General features: G+C 46.4%; 1 protein-coding gene across 3 annotated transcripts in view; it reads right to left on the bottom strand.

Moving 5' to 3' along the window:
• Positions 1 to 22247, bottom strand: part of Ust (uronyl 2-sulfotransferase) — a 336745-nt gene that overhangs the window by 106414 nt on the left and 208084 nt on the right. For all 3 annotated transcript variants that reach the window (XM_060373474.1, XM_021646693.2, XM_060373475.1), the window contains exon 6: positions 178 to 275. In XM_060373474.1, coding sequence (XP_060229457.1) covers positions 178 to 275 — 98 coding nt within the window. The remainder of the gene's footprint in view (positions 1 to 177; positions 276 to 22247) is intronic.

Genomic DNA, 22247 nt, shown 5'->3' on the forward strand with positions numbered 1-22247 from the left:
ATCACCTGTTGCCTGTGTCACCAAGCCTCACACTCCTCAGGCGACACTGACGGCAGCTGATATTCCTGAAGGGCTATTGTAATCAAGAACTAAATTTCTGCAAGGGTTCCTGTGTCCGTGTGGCGGCCAGTGGGGCGGGGGCCAGCGGGCGCTTGCCCGGGACGGCTGTGTGCTTACCTGCATCTAGGGTGCTGACCGCAGAAATACGGAATGATGTAGAATAACCTGGGGTTGGAGCACTCAGGGTAGTTTTCCAGGATGCACTCGTTGATGTCCTAGGAGAGAAGACACAGCAGTGAAAAGCCTTGTGGTCTTGGCAGGGCTTTGCAGAATACCATACAATTAAAAAAAAGAAAATATTAACACGTTTCAGCAGAAACTCACAGAGAGAATTCACAGGCTTCCCAAGAAAAAATTTCCTTTGCGTCTCAGTAGCGGGGTGAACGGGACAGGTGCTTGCACAGCCTGGGTAGGTCCTGGCCTGCTTCCTTAGCGGAATACCCAGCATCCCTCATCTTCTGAAGGCTGGAACATTTCATTGGGTCAAATGTATGGCAAGAAAAGTCTGATTTTTGTGTTTCACAGTGGCTCCCGCGGCTATCTGCCAGCCCACAGGTGTACAGGTATTTAATATTTATGGAATTAATCCAGTAAGATTTAATTCTTGATGGATTTTGAGCTAGTCACCTGCACTGTGGCCAACCCTATATCTGTAGGCATACATCTGCTAAACAGCTATGAAATCTCTGTGATGGTCTCATGAGGAGTCTCTAAACTTCGGAGGAGCTGCAGTCTCTAAGCTCGGGAGCTTGAGCACACTATCCCTTTCCAAGGCAGCAGTATGATTCTTGAGGGGTTTTCTCTTACATGAGGCTAGACATGGCCTCCTTAGCACTGCTGGGGTTTGCAATGGCCAAGGGTGGGGTGCAAACTGAGTGGATGGGCTTACAACCAGCCCCTGCTGGAGCAAGAGGGAGCTGGCAGCTTGGTGAAAGGGATGGGGCTTGGGGTGGGGGCTGGTGGGATATGGAGTTTCAGAAGGCCACGTCCCTACAGGACTCCACAGCAACCCTGCAATGTCCACCGTGGGAAGCCATTCACCTCTAGTTCAGAAAGGGCAGTTGGCTGGGTTTCTTTTCTTAGACCAAGGAACATCCTGGGGGACCTCACAGGTTCCATTTGAGTCCATTAGGCTGATGAACAGCGCTCATTACAGCCTCTCTGAGGAGGCTCTGTAGGAAGAAGTAAATAAAAGATGTCTCCGGCCGCAGGTCAAGGTCAGACTGCTCAGGGCCACAGACAGGGACGCTCAGAAACAAAGCCTCCGGGAATTGTTTCCTGACCACTGAACCAGCTGAGGCCTGACGGACATCTTCACCTCCAGGCAATCTCTGTGAGGTGTCTTGCTCTTAAGGGGCCTCTAGGTTCCTGGGGACAGCAGTCTGCCCATAGCTACTGATTTCATATTTGGTGGAAGATTTATTATGATCTCTCTCTCTCTCTCTCTCTCTCTCTCTCTGTGTGTGTGTGTGTGTGTGTGTGTGTGTGGTGTCTCATAGCACTCACATATTTTTAAATGACCTCACAATCTCATCTTTTTTCATTCCTTTAATTTTTCAACTTTATCTTATTTTATGCACACGAGTGCTTTGCGGGCACACACGCCTGCACAGGAGTGCTTTGCCCGCCCACACGCTTGTGCACCACTTGCAGGTCTGGTGCCCACAGAGGCGGAAGAGGCAGCTGGATTCCCGACTTAGAACTGGAGTTACGGATGGCTGTGAGCTGTCGTGTGGATGAGGGAAGCGAACCCAGGTCCTCTGGAATAGCAGCCAGTGCTTCCAACTGCTGAGCCATCTCTCCTACCTTTCCTTTTAATTTTGATGATTTATGTAGAATTGTTTCATTTTATTCTATTAGGTTTTATTTGCTTGGTGTGTAAAGTGGGTTTTGTTCTGAGAGATTTCCACACACATGCCATGCATTGTGCTCCCGTTTGCCCTCTTCTTCCCTCCTCTGCCCTCCACCCCTTTCTGGTTAACTGCTCCTCACAGAGTCCCTCTTCAGCTTCTCCCCTCCCAACACGCACACGTTAACTCGAGATTCTGCCTGTGAAGGAAAAACCTGCTCTACTTTGTCTTTCTTCCCCCGCTACACTGTCCTGTTTCTGCTCCCTTTAGAAGCCTCTCTTCTGACTCCTTAGCCTTCGACTTTCATATCCTGTACATGAACATGCCACATACATAAACACACACATATTTAAATCTAGATTCCCCATATGAGATAAAGCATCACGTAACTTTAATCTCCCTGAGCTTATTTCCGCTAACCTGATGATCTCTGGTTGCATCAATTTTCTGGCAAATGACCTTACTTAATTCTTCTTGATGGCTGAATAAAATCCTACTGTGTGTGTCCATGTGTGTGTGCATATGTACGTACGAATATTCATGCATGCATGTGTACACATTCATCATACCACATTTTCTTGACTCGTGTCTCTGTCTCTGGGCCTCTAAGCTACTTCAAGGCTGCATCTCTCGGTTCATGATGCACAGCAGTAAACACGGTGTGCACCGAGTGAGTACTGGGTATGACGCGGCCTCCAGCAGCCCTGAGTGTCACCGCACGCGGTGCGGCTGTGTGGTGCGGCAGGGCTGACTTTAGCCTCCTGAGGAACCTCCTCACGGCCTCAGGCAGCGGCCGCCCGGTGGGTTCCCATTGGCACTGTGGAGGCCCCTCTTCCCCACGCTCTTCCCAGCATCTGTTCTGTTTTCGGCACAGGGTGGGGGTGGGGAGTTAGTGTTCTTCTTTTATTCTCTCCCTGTGCATATAGTGCTTCTAGGGTAAGAGGGCAGAGCTACAGTGGTGCCTGCGGGTGACTTGACTCGTTCCCTGGACCTCGACTTGTGCTGCTCTGTGAAGTCCTCCCGTGCCTGAGGCTAGCAAGTTTTTACAACCCAGTCTCAGACACAGGACTCCACTTCACTCATGACTTCACACCATTAGAGAAAAGCCCTTCAAAGTGGGCACTGAGGATAAGCGACAACTCCTTCCACACCCAACCCTATGAAACCTTACCCACCTGAATTTATCCTCAGTGAATTGAATAAACATTTAGTTTAGAACCCAACAAACCCCAACCCCCACAAATGGACTATATATTTTGTTGCTTATAGGTTTTGGTTAAAAGAAAATCTGAGTTGCAGTCTCAGTTCTGCAATTAGCTGAGTACCCTTTGCAAAATGTTGATGGCCCCGAGCTTCAGTTTCCTCGTCCGTGGGACATGGGGCTACTGATGGACGGATGTGCCCGTTCCCTAATCCAGGTTCTGTATGCCAAGGAACTAGAAAAGGTGGTGATTCTTCTATTCAAAAATTACATGTAAATAAGGGCTTTTGTTCAGCATTTTCCATATCTACACTTTCACCTCTCAGGGAAGAGTGTTTTGGGAAGGCACCAATGTTAGCAGGCCTCACTGCAGCGGGATCCCTGGCAAAGAGCTATGTCTCCCGGTCTCAAGCTCCTCATCTATAAGGTGGGAACGGCATTTGGCTCCCAGACCCTCAAGTCAGATTAGGATGCATGTTTGCCCTTCATTTATCCGCTGCTCATCTCTTCATGTTATGCCATCGTACTGGGATTTTAGCACTTGAGTTCCTTTTTCTTTGGTTCTATGTAAGTTATACACAGTTTTAATGACTTCTGTTAACTCAGAGAAAACAGGAAGAAAAATATGGAAATATAAATGTGCAAGTTGTGTTTTGTGAAAACCACAATTGGTTGGAAATAAACTATTAATATTAAGCAAAAGCGGGCAAAATTCCCCATCCCCATCCCTGTTCTTCCCCTGCAGAGATTTTGAGTTTCAGCTCAACTTACTTCCTAGCCACAAGACAACATAGATTCAAAACAAAACAAAACAAAATAACTTTCCAATATGGATTTAAAAGAGACTGGAAGTGGATCTCCCACTCTAGAATCACAGGCTTTAGAGGAGAGTTGAGCTGTGAAGGACTCACAGATGGGCGATTCACGTGCTGGCTCTAACAACCGTGTCAGAGTGAGACAGGAAGATACTACTGAGCCCATTCACCAGCGAGACCCACAGGTGGGCAGCGGCAGCCAGAGCACAGATTTGATGGTTGGTCAATTCAGACGAGAGGAATGGATGTGATCGTGACCTAAGCTAACGGGCATTGAAAATACTGCCTCATAAGCTTTTCTTCAAACCTTGTATAAAAAATTGACCCGGAACTGGAAGGGTCAACCAAGGCTTCTTGGTGAGGACTGATGGACGTCAGGGGGCAGGTGGCCAGATCCTCACTCCCCATTCCTTGCTCAGGTCTGGCCAGAGCCCCAGGGGACACATTCCTTCCAAAGAGATGGAGAGCGTCCTTGGGAGTCGGCTGGCACTCAGCCCTTTAGAAGTGTCACGTTAGGAAGCAGCGTTCTCCTCTGCCACGAGTGCCCACTGGGGTGATGGGAGCTGACGCCTGTGGTATCTACTCTGGCGTCTGTGTTGTCCTTTACACCACCTCTGAGGCCCTCGCTACATGGTGGGATGCAGATAGACACTGTTCTGGGTAAACACGGCGTCACCCTGTGTTTACTATGACCAAGATTCCCACTTGCCGTGAGCTAGTGCACACTGGGCTTAAATCCTGGTTTGCGTTTGTTGCTCTGATGAACCGTCTGATTAAAAGCAATGTGGGGAGGAAAAGGCTTATCGGCTTATACTCCTACATCAGAATCTAACACTAAGGAGTCAGGGCAGGAAGTCAGTCCGCTCCGGGCTCAGGCTGACCCTATTCTCTCTTCTAAACGCACTCAGGGCGGGGGCTTTGGAGGCCCACTTAATCAGTGTATAGGCCAGTTTCCTGTCATTGTAACAAAATACCTGAGATAATCAAGTAACAGAAAGAAACTTTGATTCTGTTCGTCGACACGGTGAGATTTCAGATCAATGCTAGGGAGCTGCAGTGCGGTGGAGCATCATAGTACAAAGGTGTGGAAGAGCAAGCTGCTTATGTCTCGGCAGCCAGAAAGCGAAGATGGGCGAGGGCGGGGAGGAACAAATGAACTAGGGTCCCAAATACCCTTCAATGACACACGCTTGATGACCTATATTCACCAACTAGACGCCATCTTTTGCTGTTTCCCAGAAGTCCCAGCCAAGAGCTGGGGAAGAAGCCCGGTCAACACGTGAACTTTTGAGGGACGTAAGATCCAACTATAACAATCAATTATCAGCGAGCCACTCTCATTCTATGATACTTGTTCCAGGGTTTCATCCTTCTATTACTGTCCTTGTCAGGTCTGATCATTTGAACTTCCTTATTATCATCTTAAATGGGAGCTTGGAAAATGATTAGTTATCGTGGTCCACTTATATTTGCAATCTAAAAGTGAGTCGCCGGGTCACGGTGGCACACACCTTTAATGCTATCACTCAGGAGGCACAGGCAGGTAGAGCTCTAAGTTTGATGCCAGCCTGGCCTAGAGAGTGAGTCCAGGACATCCAGGACCACACAGAGAAACTCTGCCTTCAAAAACAGGAAAACAAAGCCTAAAACAACAACAACAACAACAATTCCTAAAAATGAGTCAATGGGGCCAGTTTCCCCACCTCCCTGCAATTACTAATATTGCAGCTGAAAAACAAACAAACAGCAATCCCAGAACACTTGCAATGAAGCAATACAAAAGACAACTCAAAAGGATGATGGTGGAACATGCCAGACTCTTAGCCCTCGGGGGGCCGAGGCAGGAGCGTTGCTGAGTCTTAGGCCAGCCTGTGAGAAGTAAGACCCTGTCTCAGAAGGCCGAACAACAACAATCTCTGCTGTGGTTTAGAAGAGAATGCCCCACCCACCCTGGCCTCAGGGGCTTTAACACTTGGTCCTCAGCTGGTAGCGCTGTTTAGGGGGATTAGGAGTTATGGCGTTGCTGGAGGAAGGCAGTCGTGGGGTGGGTTCTGAGAGTCAAAGACTCCTGCCACATCAGGTTGCCCTCTCCATGCTGTTTTGCGTTTCAAGAGGAGAGTTCTCACTTCCTGTTCCTGCCACCCTGCCTGCTGCTCACTGGCGCACCACCCTGCCACGCTGGATTCCTCTCCCTGTGGAACCAGAACCCAATAACCTTCCTTCCATAAGCTGCTCTTGGCCCTCGTGTCTCACCACCGCAACAGAAAAGTAACTGGTCTCAATCCCCAAATTTTAAACCCCCTCCCAAATTGATTTTAACTTTCTATTACTTTAATACAGTGTAACACATTTTGATTCAAATCATACCACAAGGTTTTTACATGTTAAAATGTCTATAAATATTAAATATGCTTTTTTAAAAAAACATACGTTCTTGCTTTGGGAGACAATCCTTTTCTCTCATGCCTATGTCAAATCAACAGGAAAATCTCCTCACTAAATCAGTGAGTTCATCAGCCGCACAGCACAGCCCCTGACCAGCAAGACCCCAGCTCCAGGCTTGGTTCCCTTCTCAGAGAAGCGGGGAAGCATGCTGAGGCAGACGCTCTGGAGCGAGGCGACACAGGAATAGAGGACATAGCCACAGCCAGTGACTGGGCTCTTGTACATTAGAAAAGGACATGAAATTCTTAAGGGCACAAACCAGTGAGGAGCTGGTGCACTCTCAGTCTTCCACACACCCTCCTAGCCCAGCCCCAGTCAAGAAAAACCTTCTTGTGCCAAACATAAACGAAACCTTGGGTGGGCAACCTAACTGCTCTCCAAAATGCCTAAGAAACACCAGTTATGTACCGCGTTAGTCATCACCGGGAACAGAATTCCTGCCGGGCAGATTGATTCTTCCTCCTGAGGCTTGAAGGTCATAACAGAGATAAACAAATCAGTGGCAGGTAGTCCTAAGAAGGACCTTTGAGAGTCCCATTATTCCCACCTAACCTCTCAAGAAAGGGGCATCGCCTAACTCATCTCAAGGTCAAGAGTAGCTTTCTTGTATCTACAGTCGTGCCACGAGCTACTGTAGCACTTTCATGGACCCAAAACAATGAGTATCCATTTCCTTAGTGCCAAAACATATTTCAAAACACACAGCACCATGGGCTAAGGCAAAATGCTTGCTGTGTAAGTCTGAGGAACTGAGCTCGGATCCCAAGAGCCACGTAAAAAGGTAGGTATGGCGGTATCGTGGTATGCGCTCTTGGTGTTGGGAGGCAGAGACAAGGGATCCTGGGTATGTGATGGCCAGCTAGTTTATCAGCCAGTGAGCTCCAGATCCAGTGAGAGCCAGTGGCTCAGAGCGATCAGGACGACACCTGATGCTGACCTCTAACCTGTACAAGCACACACACTGGTGTCCTTACCCAGCATATAAACGTTCATATCACACACACACACACACATACACACACACACACACACTCACACACACACTCACACACACACACACACACACACACACAAATGTGCATATGTGCACACACATAGCACTACTGCACTATTGAAAAAATCCTCAAAACCACGGTATCTTTGTTGAAAAGAAACTGGCCCAGTGAGATGGCTTAGCACACAAAGTCACTTGTGCTGCCAGACAATCTGCGTTCACCTCCTTAGAACCTATGAAAGGTGGAAAGAACCAACTCCAGAAGGTGCTCCACAGGCACACCCACACCCTCCTCCCTGTCTCTTTCATATTCACACGCACGTGCGTGCACACACACACTACATCACACATACAAATAATAATGATAAACAAATAAAAGTTCAAAAGTAAAACTTTCAAGTGATTATGATTTTAACCTATAATGCCATTATTGCCAGTGAAGTGTATTAATTCTTCGATCATTTCAGTTGTCATTATCTCCGGGGAACGAATGGAGGCCCTTTGAGTCTATAGAAAGCTAGAGACCCCAATCTGGCCCTTAGGCACACCGCCCGCAGGTGGGGTGCTGCTGGTTTTCCTACCTGAGCCCTCGGAACCTTCTGGAAGGCACGCCGCCCAGACCCTAGAGCTGCTCCAGGCTACAGGGCAGGAAAGGCAGCCAGGCAGTCAATGTCTGCCAGCCAGTGTGGTTGTTTTATTACGCAAATCAGTGTCTACAGATTCTAAACCCACTGGGCCCAACCCAGCTTTGGACAAACATTTTCAAAGGTAAAGTGGAATACATTAGCAGTCACTAATCCTCATAATTATAGTGTTTTTGGCTAATAATCCCTTTCCTTCTCCATCTGTCTCAGACATTAACACAAAGAATGTCTTTAAACAGGTCAGCCCCAGTGGGAGTTGACTTATAAAACCATCAGATACTCTGAACCAAGTGGGCTATTGAAGGACCTTCCTCAGACAAGCAATGTCCTGGCAAAAACATGCAGGGCATAAATTTTACAGGGCCATAAAACGGAAGGACTGAATTTAGGAGCTAGTTGAAAGAATACTGAGAAAAAAGACGTCTAAGCTGGGTCTGGTGGCAAAGGCCTGTAATTTCAGCGTGCGGAAGGGTGAGGCAGGTTCCAAGTTCAAAGCTTGCTGGGCTATGGAGTAAGTTGACGGTCAGCCCGGGTAATTTAGTGAGAACTTGTCACAAATATAAGGTTAAAGAGGGGCTGGGGATACAGCCTAGCCGTGTAAGGCCTAGGTTCCTTCCTAGTGTCGATTTCTCATCTGGTGTAGAATGTGCGGTCTGTGGCTGTTCTAAGTGGGAGATTCTCCCCTGGTTCTGCTCATCTTTCTGGTGGAACTCCTCCATTCTTCCTTAGTGGTTTCACGCTACTACTTCTGGACCTCTGAGCCCTGAGTCCAGAGCCAAGCATTAATACTCCTCAGCCTATGGGAACAAAGAGGAGGCCTGTCAACCATTGACCTGTCCGGAAGAAGCAAGCATGCCACTTCCCAGCTGCAAGTCTGAAACGTTCTCTTTATCTCCTGAACTCTCGGCTTCTTAAGGCAACAGCTCCAGGCATCTGGTGTGAAGCCTTCTGCTTCGTTTCTTGAGAGGCCAGTCCTCACCAGGGCTTGGTCTGGCCTTCACCTTGGCATCAGTCCCTCTATCCTTTACCCATAAACCCATTCCTGGTTTTTCAGCAGAGTAAAGTGGCTTCACCACTGCTCACCATGCTGCTATGGTTCCATGCCTGGAGGCAGCCTTAGTCTTTATGCCTTTGGGCTTCCTCTTTGACACTCTGCTTATTGTTATGATACGTTTGGGGGCTGAGGGAGTGAAAAGTCACCGTACTGCGGAGGGCATGCATGGGCCATCCTGCTCCCTGCTTCAGTGAGGTCTGCTGAGGGAGTCGTGCTCAGCAGAGGCACAGGTGACCTGAGGTCTGTGGAGCACAACCTGAAAGCCCGAGGAAAGAATCTTGGTAATATGCCAAGTCTATGCTACAGTCTCACACACGCTGATTGAAATGGGATGATGTTCCCTTTCTATGTCATATATATCATATATATTTCTATATCATATGTATACTTACACACCAGTGTGATTCTGGCATTCTTTCTACAGGTGCTATGGACACTTACATCACAGAGTGATGACTCTGCTTCAAGTCATTTCCACCATGTTGTAAAAAGCTTCAATTATTTGAGGCATGCCAGGAATAAAAAAAAAATTATCAATTTTGTTCTAAGTAGTCCATTATAGAGTCTAAATTTCTAGACACTGCTTCTCTCCGCATTAAAACACACAGCCAGTGAAAGATAAGTACTTTATCGAAGTAGTCTTTGGAGATGATGAAATTTTTATTTGAATTGAGCTACGCTTAGGAAATCACCATGGGAATATGGACATCTCATAAAAGCTTTTAGATGATGGAACTGCTTTTCAATAAACAACATCATGAAAAATTCAGCAGCAAAGTAAAGTCCAGAATACAACTACAATACGCTTTAAAGCCAAAAAAAAGTAATTTACTTCAACGACAGTACAGGTGAAGGTGCATCTTTGGTAGATATTTCCACAACTGAAAGGCCACGTACTCGTCCATAACCCACTCCCCACCGGAAGAGGCGGGTTTCAGATGTGGGCTCCATTTGGGGAATAATCACAGGGTCTGCACCTTGGTTGTCTGCGACTCTAGTCCAGGGAAGCCCAGAAAGAGCCAAATGGCTGAATCTCTACCAGTGGCTTGCTGTGACCCTCCCTCGTCCTCCCCAGGCCCCTGCCAGGCTCTGGGCTCTGTCATCCTAGGGATTCTGAGCAGCACGGGGCTGGAGGCTGCGTCTGTCTGTAGAGGGAGTAGTGATTACACTTGGAAATGCAGTGTCCAGAGGGCTAGCTCTTCTAATTCTGATTTATATTTTCATGATGATAAAACCTTTAAAATAAACAGGAAGTTGGGTTTATTGAGTCCTACATTCCTATCTCTTTACCTAGTCACATAGAAATGGGCACAATCCACTGTGGTGTGTCTTTATAAAGGGGTCACAGACTAATCGCATGAATGGACTGCCCTGGATCCCATGGGCTCTATGATTAGATGGAAATTTCCCATTGAGAGAAAAACAACAACATGCAAACACATTTTAAGGGGCTGGAGATGGCTCCATGGAAGAGTACCTACTATGTAAGGACCTGGTTTGGGTCCTCAGCACTCACGTAAAAAGCCAGATGCTATGCCACATGTCTAGAACGCCAGTCCTAGCTGGGGATGGGCAGAGACAGCCAGGTCCCAGGGGCTCACCGTCCAGCCAGTAAAAACAGACAGCCCCAGGTTCAACAAGAGATCCTGTCTCAAAAAACCAAGGAGAGTGACAGAAGACACCTGATAAACACATGAAGAATCACACACACGGATGAGCGAGCATACCTGTATACACACACTCACAAAGAAGCAGCACTTTAGCCCTGGACTGCTTTCTCTCTCTCAAATACCAGAAGGCAAAAGGGCTTGCAAATGTTAGGACAACTGCAGTTCAATTACAAAGTGGAAAGAAACTCATCTTTCACCTCCCATCATTTCACTTGTTAAAAGAAGCTCCTGGGGTAGGCAGTGTTTCCTGGAGAGAGAACTGACCAGAACACGCAGGCTCAAACAGATCCTCCCAGCAGGAAAGTTACCAACTGTAAGAATGGCTGGAATTTCTAGAGAGTCAAGTGTGCTCTTGAAGGGTTTTATACCATAAAAGTTATTTCTGTCCCCTTTGGGCCCTACAAGTTTCTGAAAGCTACCGAAAGTGTCTTAGCGTCATGGAAATTTGATGATGCTGTCTTCCCAGCTGAAGAAGTCCACAAGTCCTTTTTCTCTCTTTCACATCCAATAATCTAATAGTTTTGGCCTGAAGATTCCAAAACAAACCACAGAAGCTGCACTTTCAGCCTCTGGTCATCGAGAATATAAACCGCATGCTTGTGGGTATTTTTAAGGCCACAAACTCTCAACTCAGAAGGTCATTACAGACCCAAGTTGAGATTAATGAAGAAATGTTGAAAGCAAATATAATCATCACTTTAAATTAACTGGGAATTTCTTTTTTTTTTTAGCATCATGAATAACTAAGAATTGTCTATGTGATGGAACTTCATCTACATATTCTGTGAACACTTAACAATTTCTATAACTTACACTTAAAAGCAAATAAGAACTCTCAGGGGAAAATACTGAGGACAGTCACCCTTAGCTATAATTATTCTTGCAACCCATGCCCTGGTTCATTTGCTCATTCATGGACTGCTTCTCTGTTCTTCCTCCTCCTCCCCTTCCTTCTCGTCCTTCTCCTCCTCGTCCTCATTCCCTTTGTCCTTGTCCTCTTCCTTGTCCTTATCCTCATCATCCTCTCCTCCTACTCTTTGTCCTCCTCTCCTTCTGCTCTCTTCCTTTCTTGTATCAGAGATCTAAGACACTCGTATGTGCTAAGCAAACACTGCCTATAGCCTCAGCCACTGTATTTCTACTTAAACTTTCTTGGTTGTTTCCCAGTTGGAGGAAACATTTGTAAACCTCTTCCACCTTCACAGTCCTGCCCTGCATCTGCTTTGAGCAGTGGTTCTCAGCTTTACCAATGATGCAACCCTTCAGTACAGAGTCCCTCATGCTGTGGTGGCTCCCAACCATACAATTATTTAGTTTCCACTTCAGAACTGTAATTTTGTTACTGCTATGAATCCTGATGTAAACATCTGCTCTGCTGGATATTTGTTGTGATCTACGAGTTGAAAACCTTTGGCTTAGAGACCTTGTTTCTGATAGCATCACTAGCCCCACTCCCAGGGTTCTCTCTGCTCTAGGATGAAACAGGGCTGGATCTGATGTGAGGGGGGATACCTACAAACCAGCCCCTTTACTCCCTCGCTGTGTGGGATGTGTGCCGGGCTCACCGCATGCCCTCTCTTATTTTATCCTATGCAGTTACTTTTTAAGGCCACATACATTTGTAAGCCAAAATAAATCCACATCTGTTTCTTTTAGAGATTTTGTACAAACTTTTTTGTTTATGACTTTTTTCTTTTATTTTTTTGATAAATGTTACTTTCCATTTTAGATTAACTGACCATTAATAGGCCAAAGCTCTACAAATAAAAATCATGTGGCTATGGTAATTTCTAGATACTCAACTCTCCTGGATAATTTTGTTTGTTTTTTTTGTTGTTGATGTTGTTGTGAGACTGGCTTTATCTGTGTAGCCTTGGCTGTCCTGGACTTGGTTTGTAGACCTGGCTGGCCTTGAACTCACAGTGATTCATCTGCTTCTGCCTCCCTGGGCGTTGGGATTGAAGGTGTGTGCCACCATGTCCGGCTGTCCTGGTGAGTTTTATGTCAACTTGACACAAGCTAGAGTTATCAGAGAGAAGAAGCCTCAATTGGGAAAATGCCTCTATAAGACTGGGCTATAACAAGCCTGTGAGGCATTTTCTTAATCAGTGATTGATGTGGGAGGGCCCAATCCATTGTGGGTGAAGCCACGGCTGGTCTAGTGGTTCTGGCTTCTAAAGAAAGCAGGCTGAGCAAGCCATGGGGAGCAGGCCAGAAAGCAGCGCGCTTTTAAAGGCCTCTGCATCGGCTCCTGCCTCCAGGTTCCTGTCCTGCTTTGAGTTCCTGCCCTGACTTCCTTTGCTGATGAATAGTGATAAGGAACTATAAGCTGAATAAACCCTTTCTTCCCCAACTTGCTTCTTGGTCATGGTGTTTCAGTGAATCAATAGAAACCCCAAGACACCAAAAAACTATCTCTTAAACGGAAGAACTATTAACGGTTTCTTAGATATTTCCTCTAAAGCAGTGTTTTTCAACCCGTGGGTCACAATTTCAGATATCAAGCAGAGCAGATATTAATATTACAATTCCTAACAGTAGCAAACTTACAGTTATGATAGCAAAATGATTTTATGGTTGGGGCCTCTACAACATGCGGAGCTGTGTTAGAGTCGCAGCATCAGGAAGGTTGGGAACCACTGGTCTAGATCCTCGAAAACTGAGAAGCAAAGGCAAAGAAAAGCAAATATTTTATTTAATATTTAAATATGTGAGAGCTTACTACTGAGAGAGAGGTCAGGTCCACGGCTACAGCTCTGTGTGCCGTTTAGACACAGCTATAAGACACACCAGAGGAGAACATACCTGATGGATCTTCCTTTCATGCTCTGTGCTATCACAGAGCCATGGGGGGGTGGGGAGGGGACTCGCAAGAACCAATTCTTTAGCTTTTGTTTGTTTAAAGTTACTTATTCATTTAAGTGTATGTGTGTGCGCCTAAGTTTATGTATATATACCATGTGCACACAGGAATTCATGCTGCCTATGGAGGCCAGGAGAGGGTATCGGACCCTGTGGAACTGGACTTACAGACAGTTGTGAGCCAGCATGTGGGTCCTCAGAATCAAGCCTGGGTCCGTGGAATAGCCACTGCTGTTAGCCTGTGCGCTATCAATGGAGCCTGGGACGCGTGTCTTGAGCAGACTGTTGCCGCACATCTACTGCACAGAGTGTACTTCATGTTTACACAGTATGGTGCATTCCAGCGCTGGGCTGCATTTGGGCCATTTATTGAAAAAAAAGCCCGTTTCTTACTAAGATTTAAAATTGTTTTCCTAAAGAAGCATAGCTAAAACTTCCATTTCAGAGTTGGCCACTACACTACACCCAGAGTAGAAAAATGTTTATGCGGACATCATTCCCTCTTCCCTCCGTGGCTTAAGGGCCTTGAGGAATTTCTATACTTGCCACTCAACTTTATCACAGCGATCCTCAGAGCGTGGTCTCCTGAGCTCCAGGAGGGCGCGGGCAACCTCTAGGAGGTCAGAACCATATTTGTCAGGATACCAAGCTAATCTCTGCCTTTTGAAGATGGCCCATGGGCATAAGGTGACAGGGACACAGCTGCTAGCTATGGTATTCTTTATAACCACACCTGCAATGATAACATACCAGTTTCTCTAGAGAATGCCCTTGGTGGAACTATAAAAACAAACAAACAACAACAAAAAACCCTATTCATTGTGCTCCATGTCATGCTAGAGCACGGGTCTCACATATTCTGAGAAGAGGCAGGGGAAGCCTGCAGGTACTGCCGCCTCTGGGCAGTTTGGTGTAGCCTCAGAACTGACTTCTTAGATCAAGAGCTTAAGTGTATGGGAGGAAAGCACAGAGAATTACAAAAGATACGAAAGATACTGAATCACCCCCTAAATCAGAACGATCTATGATAAGGAGTGCACGTGCTGGCTTCATGTCTTGAGTAAGAAGATTTCTCAGTGCCTTTAGTAACTGCCACGATTTTTCCGTGAGTGTTGCTAGGGTGAGTGACACCCAGAGCTCCAGGCACAGGGATACTGCAGGCACAGGTGATGCTCCTCTAGCTTGCTGTCTACACTCCAGACTTTAGAAGATCCCAGGTAAAGGGCTGGAGACATGGCTCAGCAGTTAAGAGCCCTTGCTGCTCTTCCAGAGGATCTGGGTTCAATTCCCAGCACCCACATGGCAGCTTACAACTCTCTGTAACTCCAGTTCCAGGGGATCTAACACTCTCACACAGACATATATGGAGACAAAGCACCAACACACATACAATAAAAAATTAAAAAAAATTTTAAAAGTCTGATGGATTGTTTTCTGTTGGGGTTCATATACTCTGGAATTTATCCCCTGAACTTTTGGGAGAGCTCTGTGGACCTCAATTTAAAACAGCAGCCCCTTGGGTCTTGCTATATTATATGCACAGCTTCTTATTTTATACTTTAATTTTTATTATCCCCCCCCCCCCCCAACCAGACACGGTATATAGCATTTGTCCACGTGTTTCCTATGTTTCAGCTCATGGGATGACCTCTCCATGAAGGTCAGGGTTTGAATCCTGGCTCCTGGTTCAGGAGTATCCAGCCTGAAGTTACTCAGCCAATAACCACCAGGAAAATGACTAGACATGAGCAGCTGCCATGCCCTGTTGGGTCTACACGGCACCTGGAGTGCCCTTCCTCCTACTTAATGTCCTCATACTCACGCCTCATAGATGCTGCCGCCCGCAGGCAGCCTCACTGTTTAATCTGTCATGAGGGAAGTTGATGCGTTAGAAAGAACTCAGTGAGGGGTGAACAAGATGGCTCGGCGAGCAAAGGCGCTTGCCAATAAGTCTGACGACCCGAGTCTGATTCCTGGAACTGCAGTGACAGGAAGGAGAACCAACTCCCACAAACTGCTCTCTGACCACCACACACATGCTGTGGCAGGTGTGCAAGTGTACACACACACACACACACACACACACACACACACACACACACGAGATACAGAGAATAAATAAATACATAAATAAAAAACAACTCAATTAACGCAGAGCCTTGTAACACTGTGGGAGGTCGGGCTTTGCCTGGTTTCTACTGGTTCCTGTTGTTTTCCACACGCAAAAAAAGGCCAATGACATGCATGACCCAGAGCCTCCTTATTCTGTGGACTAGAATGGAAAAAGTGAATGTGAAACTCCGGAATATCTGTAATTTTACCCATGAAAACAGGCTATGTCCTATGAACGAGATCAAAGAGCCAAGCGGAAACCCAGCACCCAGTCAGACTATCAGGAAACATTTTCTTTGGCATCTCAATCTTAATAACACTGATTTGCTTAATCATTTTAGTCTAAAAGCAAGAAAAAAAAATTCCACTGGCATCAAAAGTCTGTTTTCTTCCTCTTCAGATAATTGTATCATAAAAGCAGTTTGTGCTGTTACAGAAACAGTACAGAAAAATAAAACAAAAAGCAGCCATAAACCTGCCAACAGAAGTATTTTTAAAGAAAGGATAATAAAAATATGAAACTATAACAGATACAAGAACACACTGGTATACAGCTCTTTCTTTTTTTTCCCCCCTCTCTCAAATGGCCTGTTTTTCTTACTGTGGGTGATCTTAATGTAAGAACAAACTCCAAATAAAATATTTAAAAGAACAAAGAAAGCGAAGCCTTTGAACTTTCTTCCTGGGCACACTCAGTTCTTCTTGAGCCTAACTGTGAGGCTGACCAGAGGCCCAGAGTTGCTTTCCACGTGAGAAAAGTGTTTGTGCAATTCTCTTTTCATTAATTACATGTGTAAGACAATTTCAGCACACCCATAATGCATACCCATCTCCTCGCCCCTTCTCACCTTCTGCCCACTGTCCTCACCCCTCCTTGCCGCAAATGTTATTTTAGGTTAGATTTTCACTGACTTAGACATTCCTCCATGAAGAAGGATGGAGCTAAACAAAGTAAAACTGAGTTTCTAGAGAGTTCAGAACATTTTTTTTTAATCATATTAAACTGGCCAGTTTTCATGAACCCTTCCTTGAAGGGCAGGCAGGGGATTCAAAGGTGCCGTTAGATACTTTGCCTCTCAGACTGGAAAGGGCTATGGCTCTAGACTGACTCTTGGTTCTGTTTACAGACTCGCTCCTTGAGAGATCGTACAGCTAACCTACAGTTAGCCTACAGCTAACCAGGTCTCACTAACCAGGTAGAACACACTACAGAGTTAGACCCTCCTCTGAGGTCTGTGGTGGAGACGCCCGGCGTCGTCCAGGTAGTTTCAGTTCATCTGAACATGGAAAAAAGCCATATTTGTTTTCCCTTTCGTGTTTATTCTTTTGTTTTTACATGTGTATTTCTTCTGTTTTGTTTTGCTTTGGTTTTTTGTTTGTTTGTTTGTTTGTTTGCTTTTGAGACAACAGGGTCTCATGTAGCCTTGGCTGGCCTCAAACTTGCTTTGTCCTCAATGGTGACCTTGAACTTGGGATCCTCTTCCCTCCAGCTGCCAAGTGCCAGGATGACAGACATGTACTACCAACTGATTTACATGGTGAAGGGACAGAACCCAGGGACTCCTGCATGCCTAGCGCCCTCCAACTGAGCCATTTCCCACAGTTTCTACTTTATTCTGGTAACATTCTCATGGGTTTCTTTCTTCTTCTAGGTCCTACTTGTGGTTTTTTTAGTAAGAAGATATTAATGGCCCAGCCTCTATAAAGTCAGCAAACATGCACGGGCAGCCTGCTCATGTCCTTTTGAACACTAATGTGTCAGGACTTGGACTGCTTAGCGGCTTACACATCTTCAACCAGAACGTTCTGAAACTTCTAACCTGTTCAAAAGCCCTTCTCAGCTCCCCCACCCCTTTAATTTCTCCTGAATGGCCTAGCCAATCTCACCAGGCATTTTGTCAGGATGGAGCATACTGAGATCAAAGAACTCTACCTCTGTGGAGCTCTGTGGATCAGAAACAGCTTTTTCTTACAGCTCTAGAGGCCTCTGGTAATGACACCCTAGGAATTGGATGTTCCTGACTTTGAATATCTCACGTTGCACTTTTCTTGGCTGACAGGAAACTGGACCCCCCCCCCCCTTCTGGGAGCAGTACTTCAGATGGAGCAGAGGTAGGTTACGAACAGGAACTCACTCCTGACTGAGGTGTGGATGGGAAGGGTGACTCGCTATGACTCGCTGCCTGGGGACCAATGAGTGGCTACCAGACACAGAGGACAGGGAGAAGGGGGGGCAAAAGAGAGGACCACATCCTTTGAAGGATGGATTTGGGGAGGAAAAAGACCAAGATGAATCAGGAAAATGGAATGGAGTGTGGCATGTTAAGGGGGAGGCTGGAAGACAGAGTATTACGAGTTGTGGGTGTCTGCATTTCACAACTTCAGTGCAGGCCCAGGGAAGGCTCACAGGCTCTCTGCACACCTCTCAGAGAATCCTGAAAAGAACATGCCAGGCTTGTCCCAGCTGCTATGGAGTTTTACACGTCACAGGTTCTGCCGAGCCGTCCAATCTCGTGTCCTCTGTCCTGCCTTGCGGTTTTGACCCAGCAACCCTCACTATCTTTGTGAGACCCAGCTCAGGCCACACCTCCCCTACGCACACTCAGGACAGGACAGCCCCATTTCCAACCCCCGCCACACCACCTCCCCCGACCTTCTGAGATCCATTTATGTGACACCTCTCCCCTAGGCCATGGCCCTTGGGTCTGTAACTTCCGTCTACCTCCCCATTCCCACCATTGCACCCGCACAAATTAAGACTCCCGCTGCCTCCTGGGTTAAATGAACATTCATTGGATGAACAGACATACACACTGGAGATGATTAAGAACAAGAGATGAGAATATAAGCAACCACAGCAGCAATGTCCATGCCAAATGTGGGAGGTATTTGTCAAACGATAAAAGTAAAAGGAACTTTTATTCTTCTGTTCAGTTGTTGCCTCTGAGGCTCACTGCCTCTGTCTGCTAACCTAGGCCTAGTCCTGGAAGCTTCCAGCCTCCATGCAATCCAACCTCAGCCTAGAATGTTTTCAGCCTCTGAGACTTACCGCTTAATAAGCTCAACCTTTTTTGTTCTTTTTGAGCTTTGGGCTGGCTGGCTCAACTCAGCTGTTCTGGCTCAAACTCCTCCTCTAGCCGACTTAATCTAACTTTTCTCTCAGCCTCTGAATTGCTCTGCTTGGTCTCAAACTAGCTGCAGCAACCTAATCATCTGGCTCATTCTCTGGCTTTCAGTCTTCACCCGAGTTCTCTCTCTGCAGCCTCTCTAGCACTGTCCCAGCAAAACTGCCTCCTCTCTTCCTCTGCAGTACCCCTTAAGTAGCTCCCTTTCTTCTCTCATCTCATAAGAGTTGGGTGTATCCTGTTCTATCAAATCTTTCTCTGATTCAACACCTTTCCTGCCACTCAATTAGGCATCACTTTCAAACATGGGAGCTTCCTTCTACAAACTAACTTTACCTTCATTGTCTGGGATTAAAGGCATGTACCAACATACCTGGACCGAAGCTTTGCTTTACTTGAAACTTGCTCTATTCCAGGCTGGCGTTGAACTCAGATCTGCCTGCCTCTGTCTCTTAGATTAATTGGATTGTATTCAAGCCAGATCACACAAACCTAGAAGATCTTTGAATGTGATCACTTGCCAGAACAACCACGTTCTGAATTAAAATGCCTCTACAGGTACACATTCCAAAGAATCTAAAATTCCGTGTGTAAGGAAGAAATATTTGGGGGAAGTGGCATAGAGATGGTGGTCTACGGATTGTTTTGAATGGCCACAAACTCTCCGGAGACCCCTCCCCACCATGTGTGTGTATATATATCTTAAAACTGTGTGTGCATGTGTATATATATATGTATGTATATGTATATACACATATGTATATATACATATACACACGCACACACACACATATATATGTGTATATATATATATATATATATATACACACACACATATATAGTGTTGTAACCTGCTTAAATTCTATAGCTCTCTGTTGAGACCTCCTTTATTTCTTAGCATAACTATGGCTCCTCTGTTAACATCTGATTATGCACATCCTTACCTGTACATAAACATGTAGAGGTTGGAGGTCAACTCCAGGTGTCTCCTCCATCGCGTCCTACCTTTCTTTTTGAGACAGTGTCTCTCACGGAGCCTGGTGTTCACTGTTTCGGCTAGACTGGCTGGCCAGGCAAGCCCTGGAATTCTCCTTCTCCACCTCCCAGTGCTGGGACTGCAGGTGTGTGCCCCATGTCCGGCTTTTCATATGAGTGCTGGGGTATGAATTCATACGGCTAAAATTTTATGCACTGAGCCATTTTCACAGGCTCACGACCACAGTCTTTGACATCTTAGGGCCGCCAAAGAACACTGCCATGTCTGGTGGCTACAGTGCCTTTGGCCAGCATCTTTCCCTCTCTGTGCTCTCCACTGCTCTTCGCAGAGCTTCTCTCTCAAGCTCTGGGGTTTAGAACATCGTGAGGAAAGTCTTGGCCCTAGAAGAGCCAGCCAACCCTCCTGGCTGGCCAGGCAGGATGTTCATTTCAGCATCTGGCCACAGATAAAGAACTGGCAGGATAAACAACTTTGCAATACACAGTAATTAATCCCTCTGTCTCCTGGTTTGTGGGTGGAAATGGTGGGAGGCAGAATCAATACTCCACAGGCTATCATGGGCTACAGGTCTCTCACGAGGTCACCTGGAGGTTATAAAACCTATTTCCCAATAGTGTCTATTTGACAAATGGAACAGCTACAACAGCATCAAGCACATCCATTTGCATGGCTTCGTAGATGCTCCCCAGCCCCAGTCACCAATAGGGTAAAGACATGTACACACATCACCATCAGCAGCAAGTATTTATTGAGCAGGATGGTATGCAGGGGTCTGGGAGTACGGACTTCCTGTGTAAGATGTTTGCCCTCGCTCTTGAAAGGCTCTCCCTGTAGGTGGGGAACAGAAATTCATAGCAGCGGGAGCAACACAGCACACAGCTACCTCTGTTGCAGTGGCTCAGAGGATGGAGGATTAGGAAAAGTTATGCACTACAGGATCCTAAAGCCAACTGCATCTGGCATGAGTTGGAAGGTTGGCTCTGGTTAGTCACTGGGACAAGTAGCCCTCAGGCAGCTTTGAGATGTCCTCACCAGAGCCAGATACGCAAATTACGCAAAAGAGAACCTGAGAAGGGTTGTGCTGACAGGATGGTATAGTTTTCCAACTGTGGCTCACATGTTCATTTAGTTGCCTACTCCACAAATGATCTTTGAATACTTATGACGACATGTTAGACCATAGTTTCAGGTTCTTTTAAGAGTCAATGTCGATAACCTAGAACCCCTGCACAGATGTAGCCCATGGCAGTTCAGTGTCCAAGTAGGTTACATAGTAATGGGAAGAGGGACTGCCTCTGACATAATCTGATTGGCCTGCTCTTTGAACACCTCCCCCTGAGGGGGGAGCAGCCTTACCAGGCCACAGAAGAGGACAATGCAGCCACTTTTGACGAGAACTGATAGACTAAGATCAGAAAGGAGAGGAGAACCTCCCCTATCAGTGGACTTGGGGAGTGGCATGCATGCAGAAAGGGGAGGGAGGGTGGGATCGGGAGGGGAGGAGGAAGGGGCTTATGGGGAGGATACAAAATGAATAAAGTGTAATTAATAAAATAAATAAAAAAAAGTCAATGTCACCCTGTAAGCCCCACGTGCCCAAGAACAAACTCCCTGGAATGCTGGGAGTTGTAGTCCTTGGGAAATGGCAAGCCACATGCTTTTTACTCCCCTAAACAAGCTTGTCTGAACCACCTGCACTGGCTGAGCAGATGTGGTCACATGTGGACAGGAGGAACACGGGTAGAAAATTCATCAGAATGTATGCTTACCCCTGATTGGACCTGATGGAAAATGCAATGAATTGTGGGTTTTGCATTTTTGAGACCCTGGAATCCTGGAGTGGACATGACCAGAGTCCATCCTGGTGAGCATTTAATGAAAGCTTGCTTCAAAAATCTGACTCAGAATTGTAGAACTGGTTTTTCTCTCACAAATCTCAGGATTAACATTCTGAAGAAATGCAAGACAGACAGACATGTGGCCTGCTCAAATGCAGCACATTCGAACACTTCCCTAAGTGCTGAACTTTGGGAAGGCAATGCAAAGCTGCACACAGGCAGTGGAGATGCTGCCTGCCTCCACAGCCCACAGTTAAGCTGGGGAAGAACCGCAGGAGCAACCACACAGTCTCCTAGGAGGAAAAGCAGCAGGTTAGCCTGGCCGTTGGGAACACAGCTTCTGAAGTCTGGCTGCCTGCATTTGCCTCCTAGTGTCATCACCAAACAGATGCAACTCTGGGTGGGTATCCTCTTTGAACATTAGGCTCTCGTGTGTGTGTGTGTGTGTGTGTGTGTGTGTGTGTGTGTGTGTAGGAGAGTGGGCATGCTTTCTCATGAGCACATGTGGAGACCAGAGGTTGATGTGGGAATGTCTTCAGTTGTTCACCAGCTTATTTTTTTGAGACTGGGTCTCTCACTA

The sequence above is a fragment of the Meriones unguiculatus genome, chromosome 20 (assembly GCF_030254825.1).
Source record: "Meriones unguiculatus strain TT.TT164.6M chromosome 20, Bangor_MerUng_6.1, whole genome shotgun sequence".
Classification (NCBI taxonomy): domain Eukaryota; kingdom Metazoa; phylum Chordata; class Mammalia; order Rodentia; family Muridae; genus Meriones; species Meriones unguiculatus.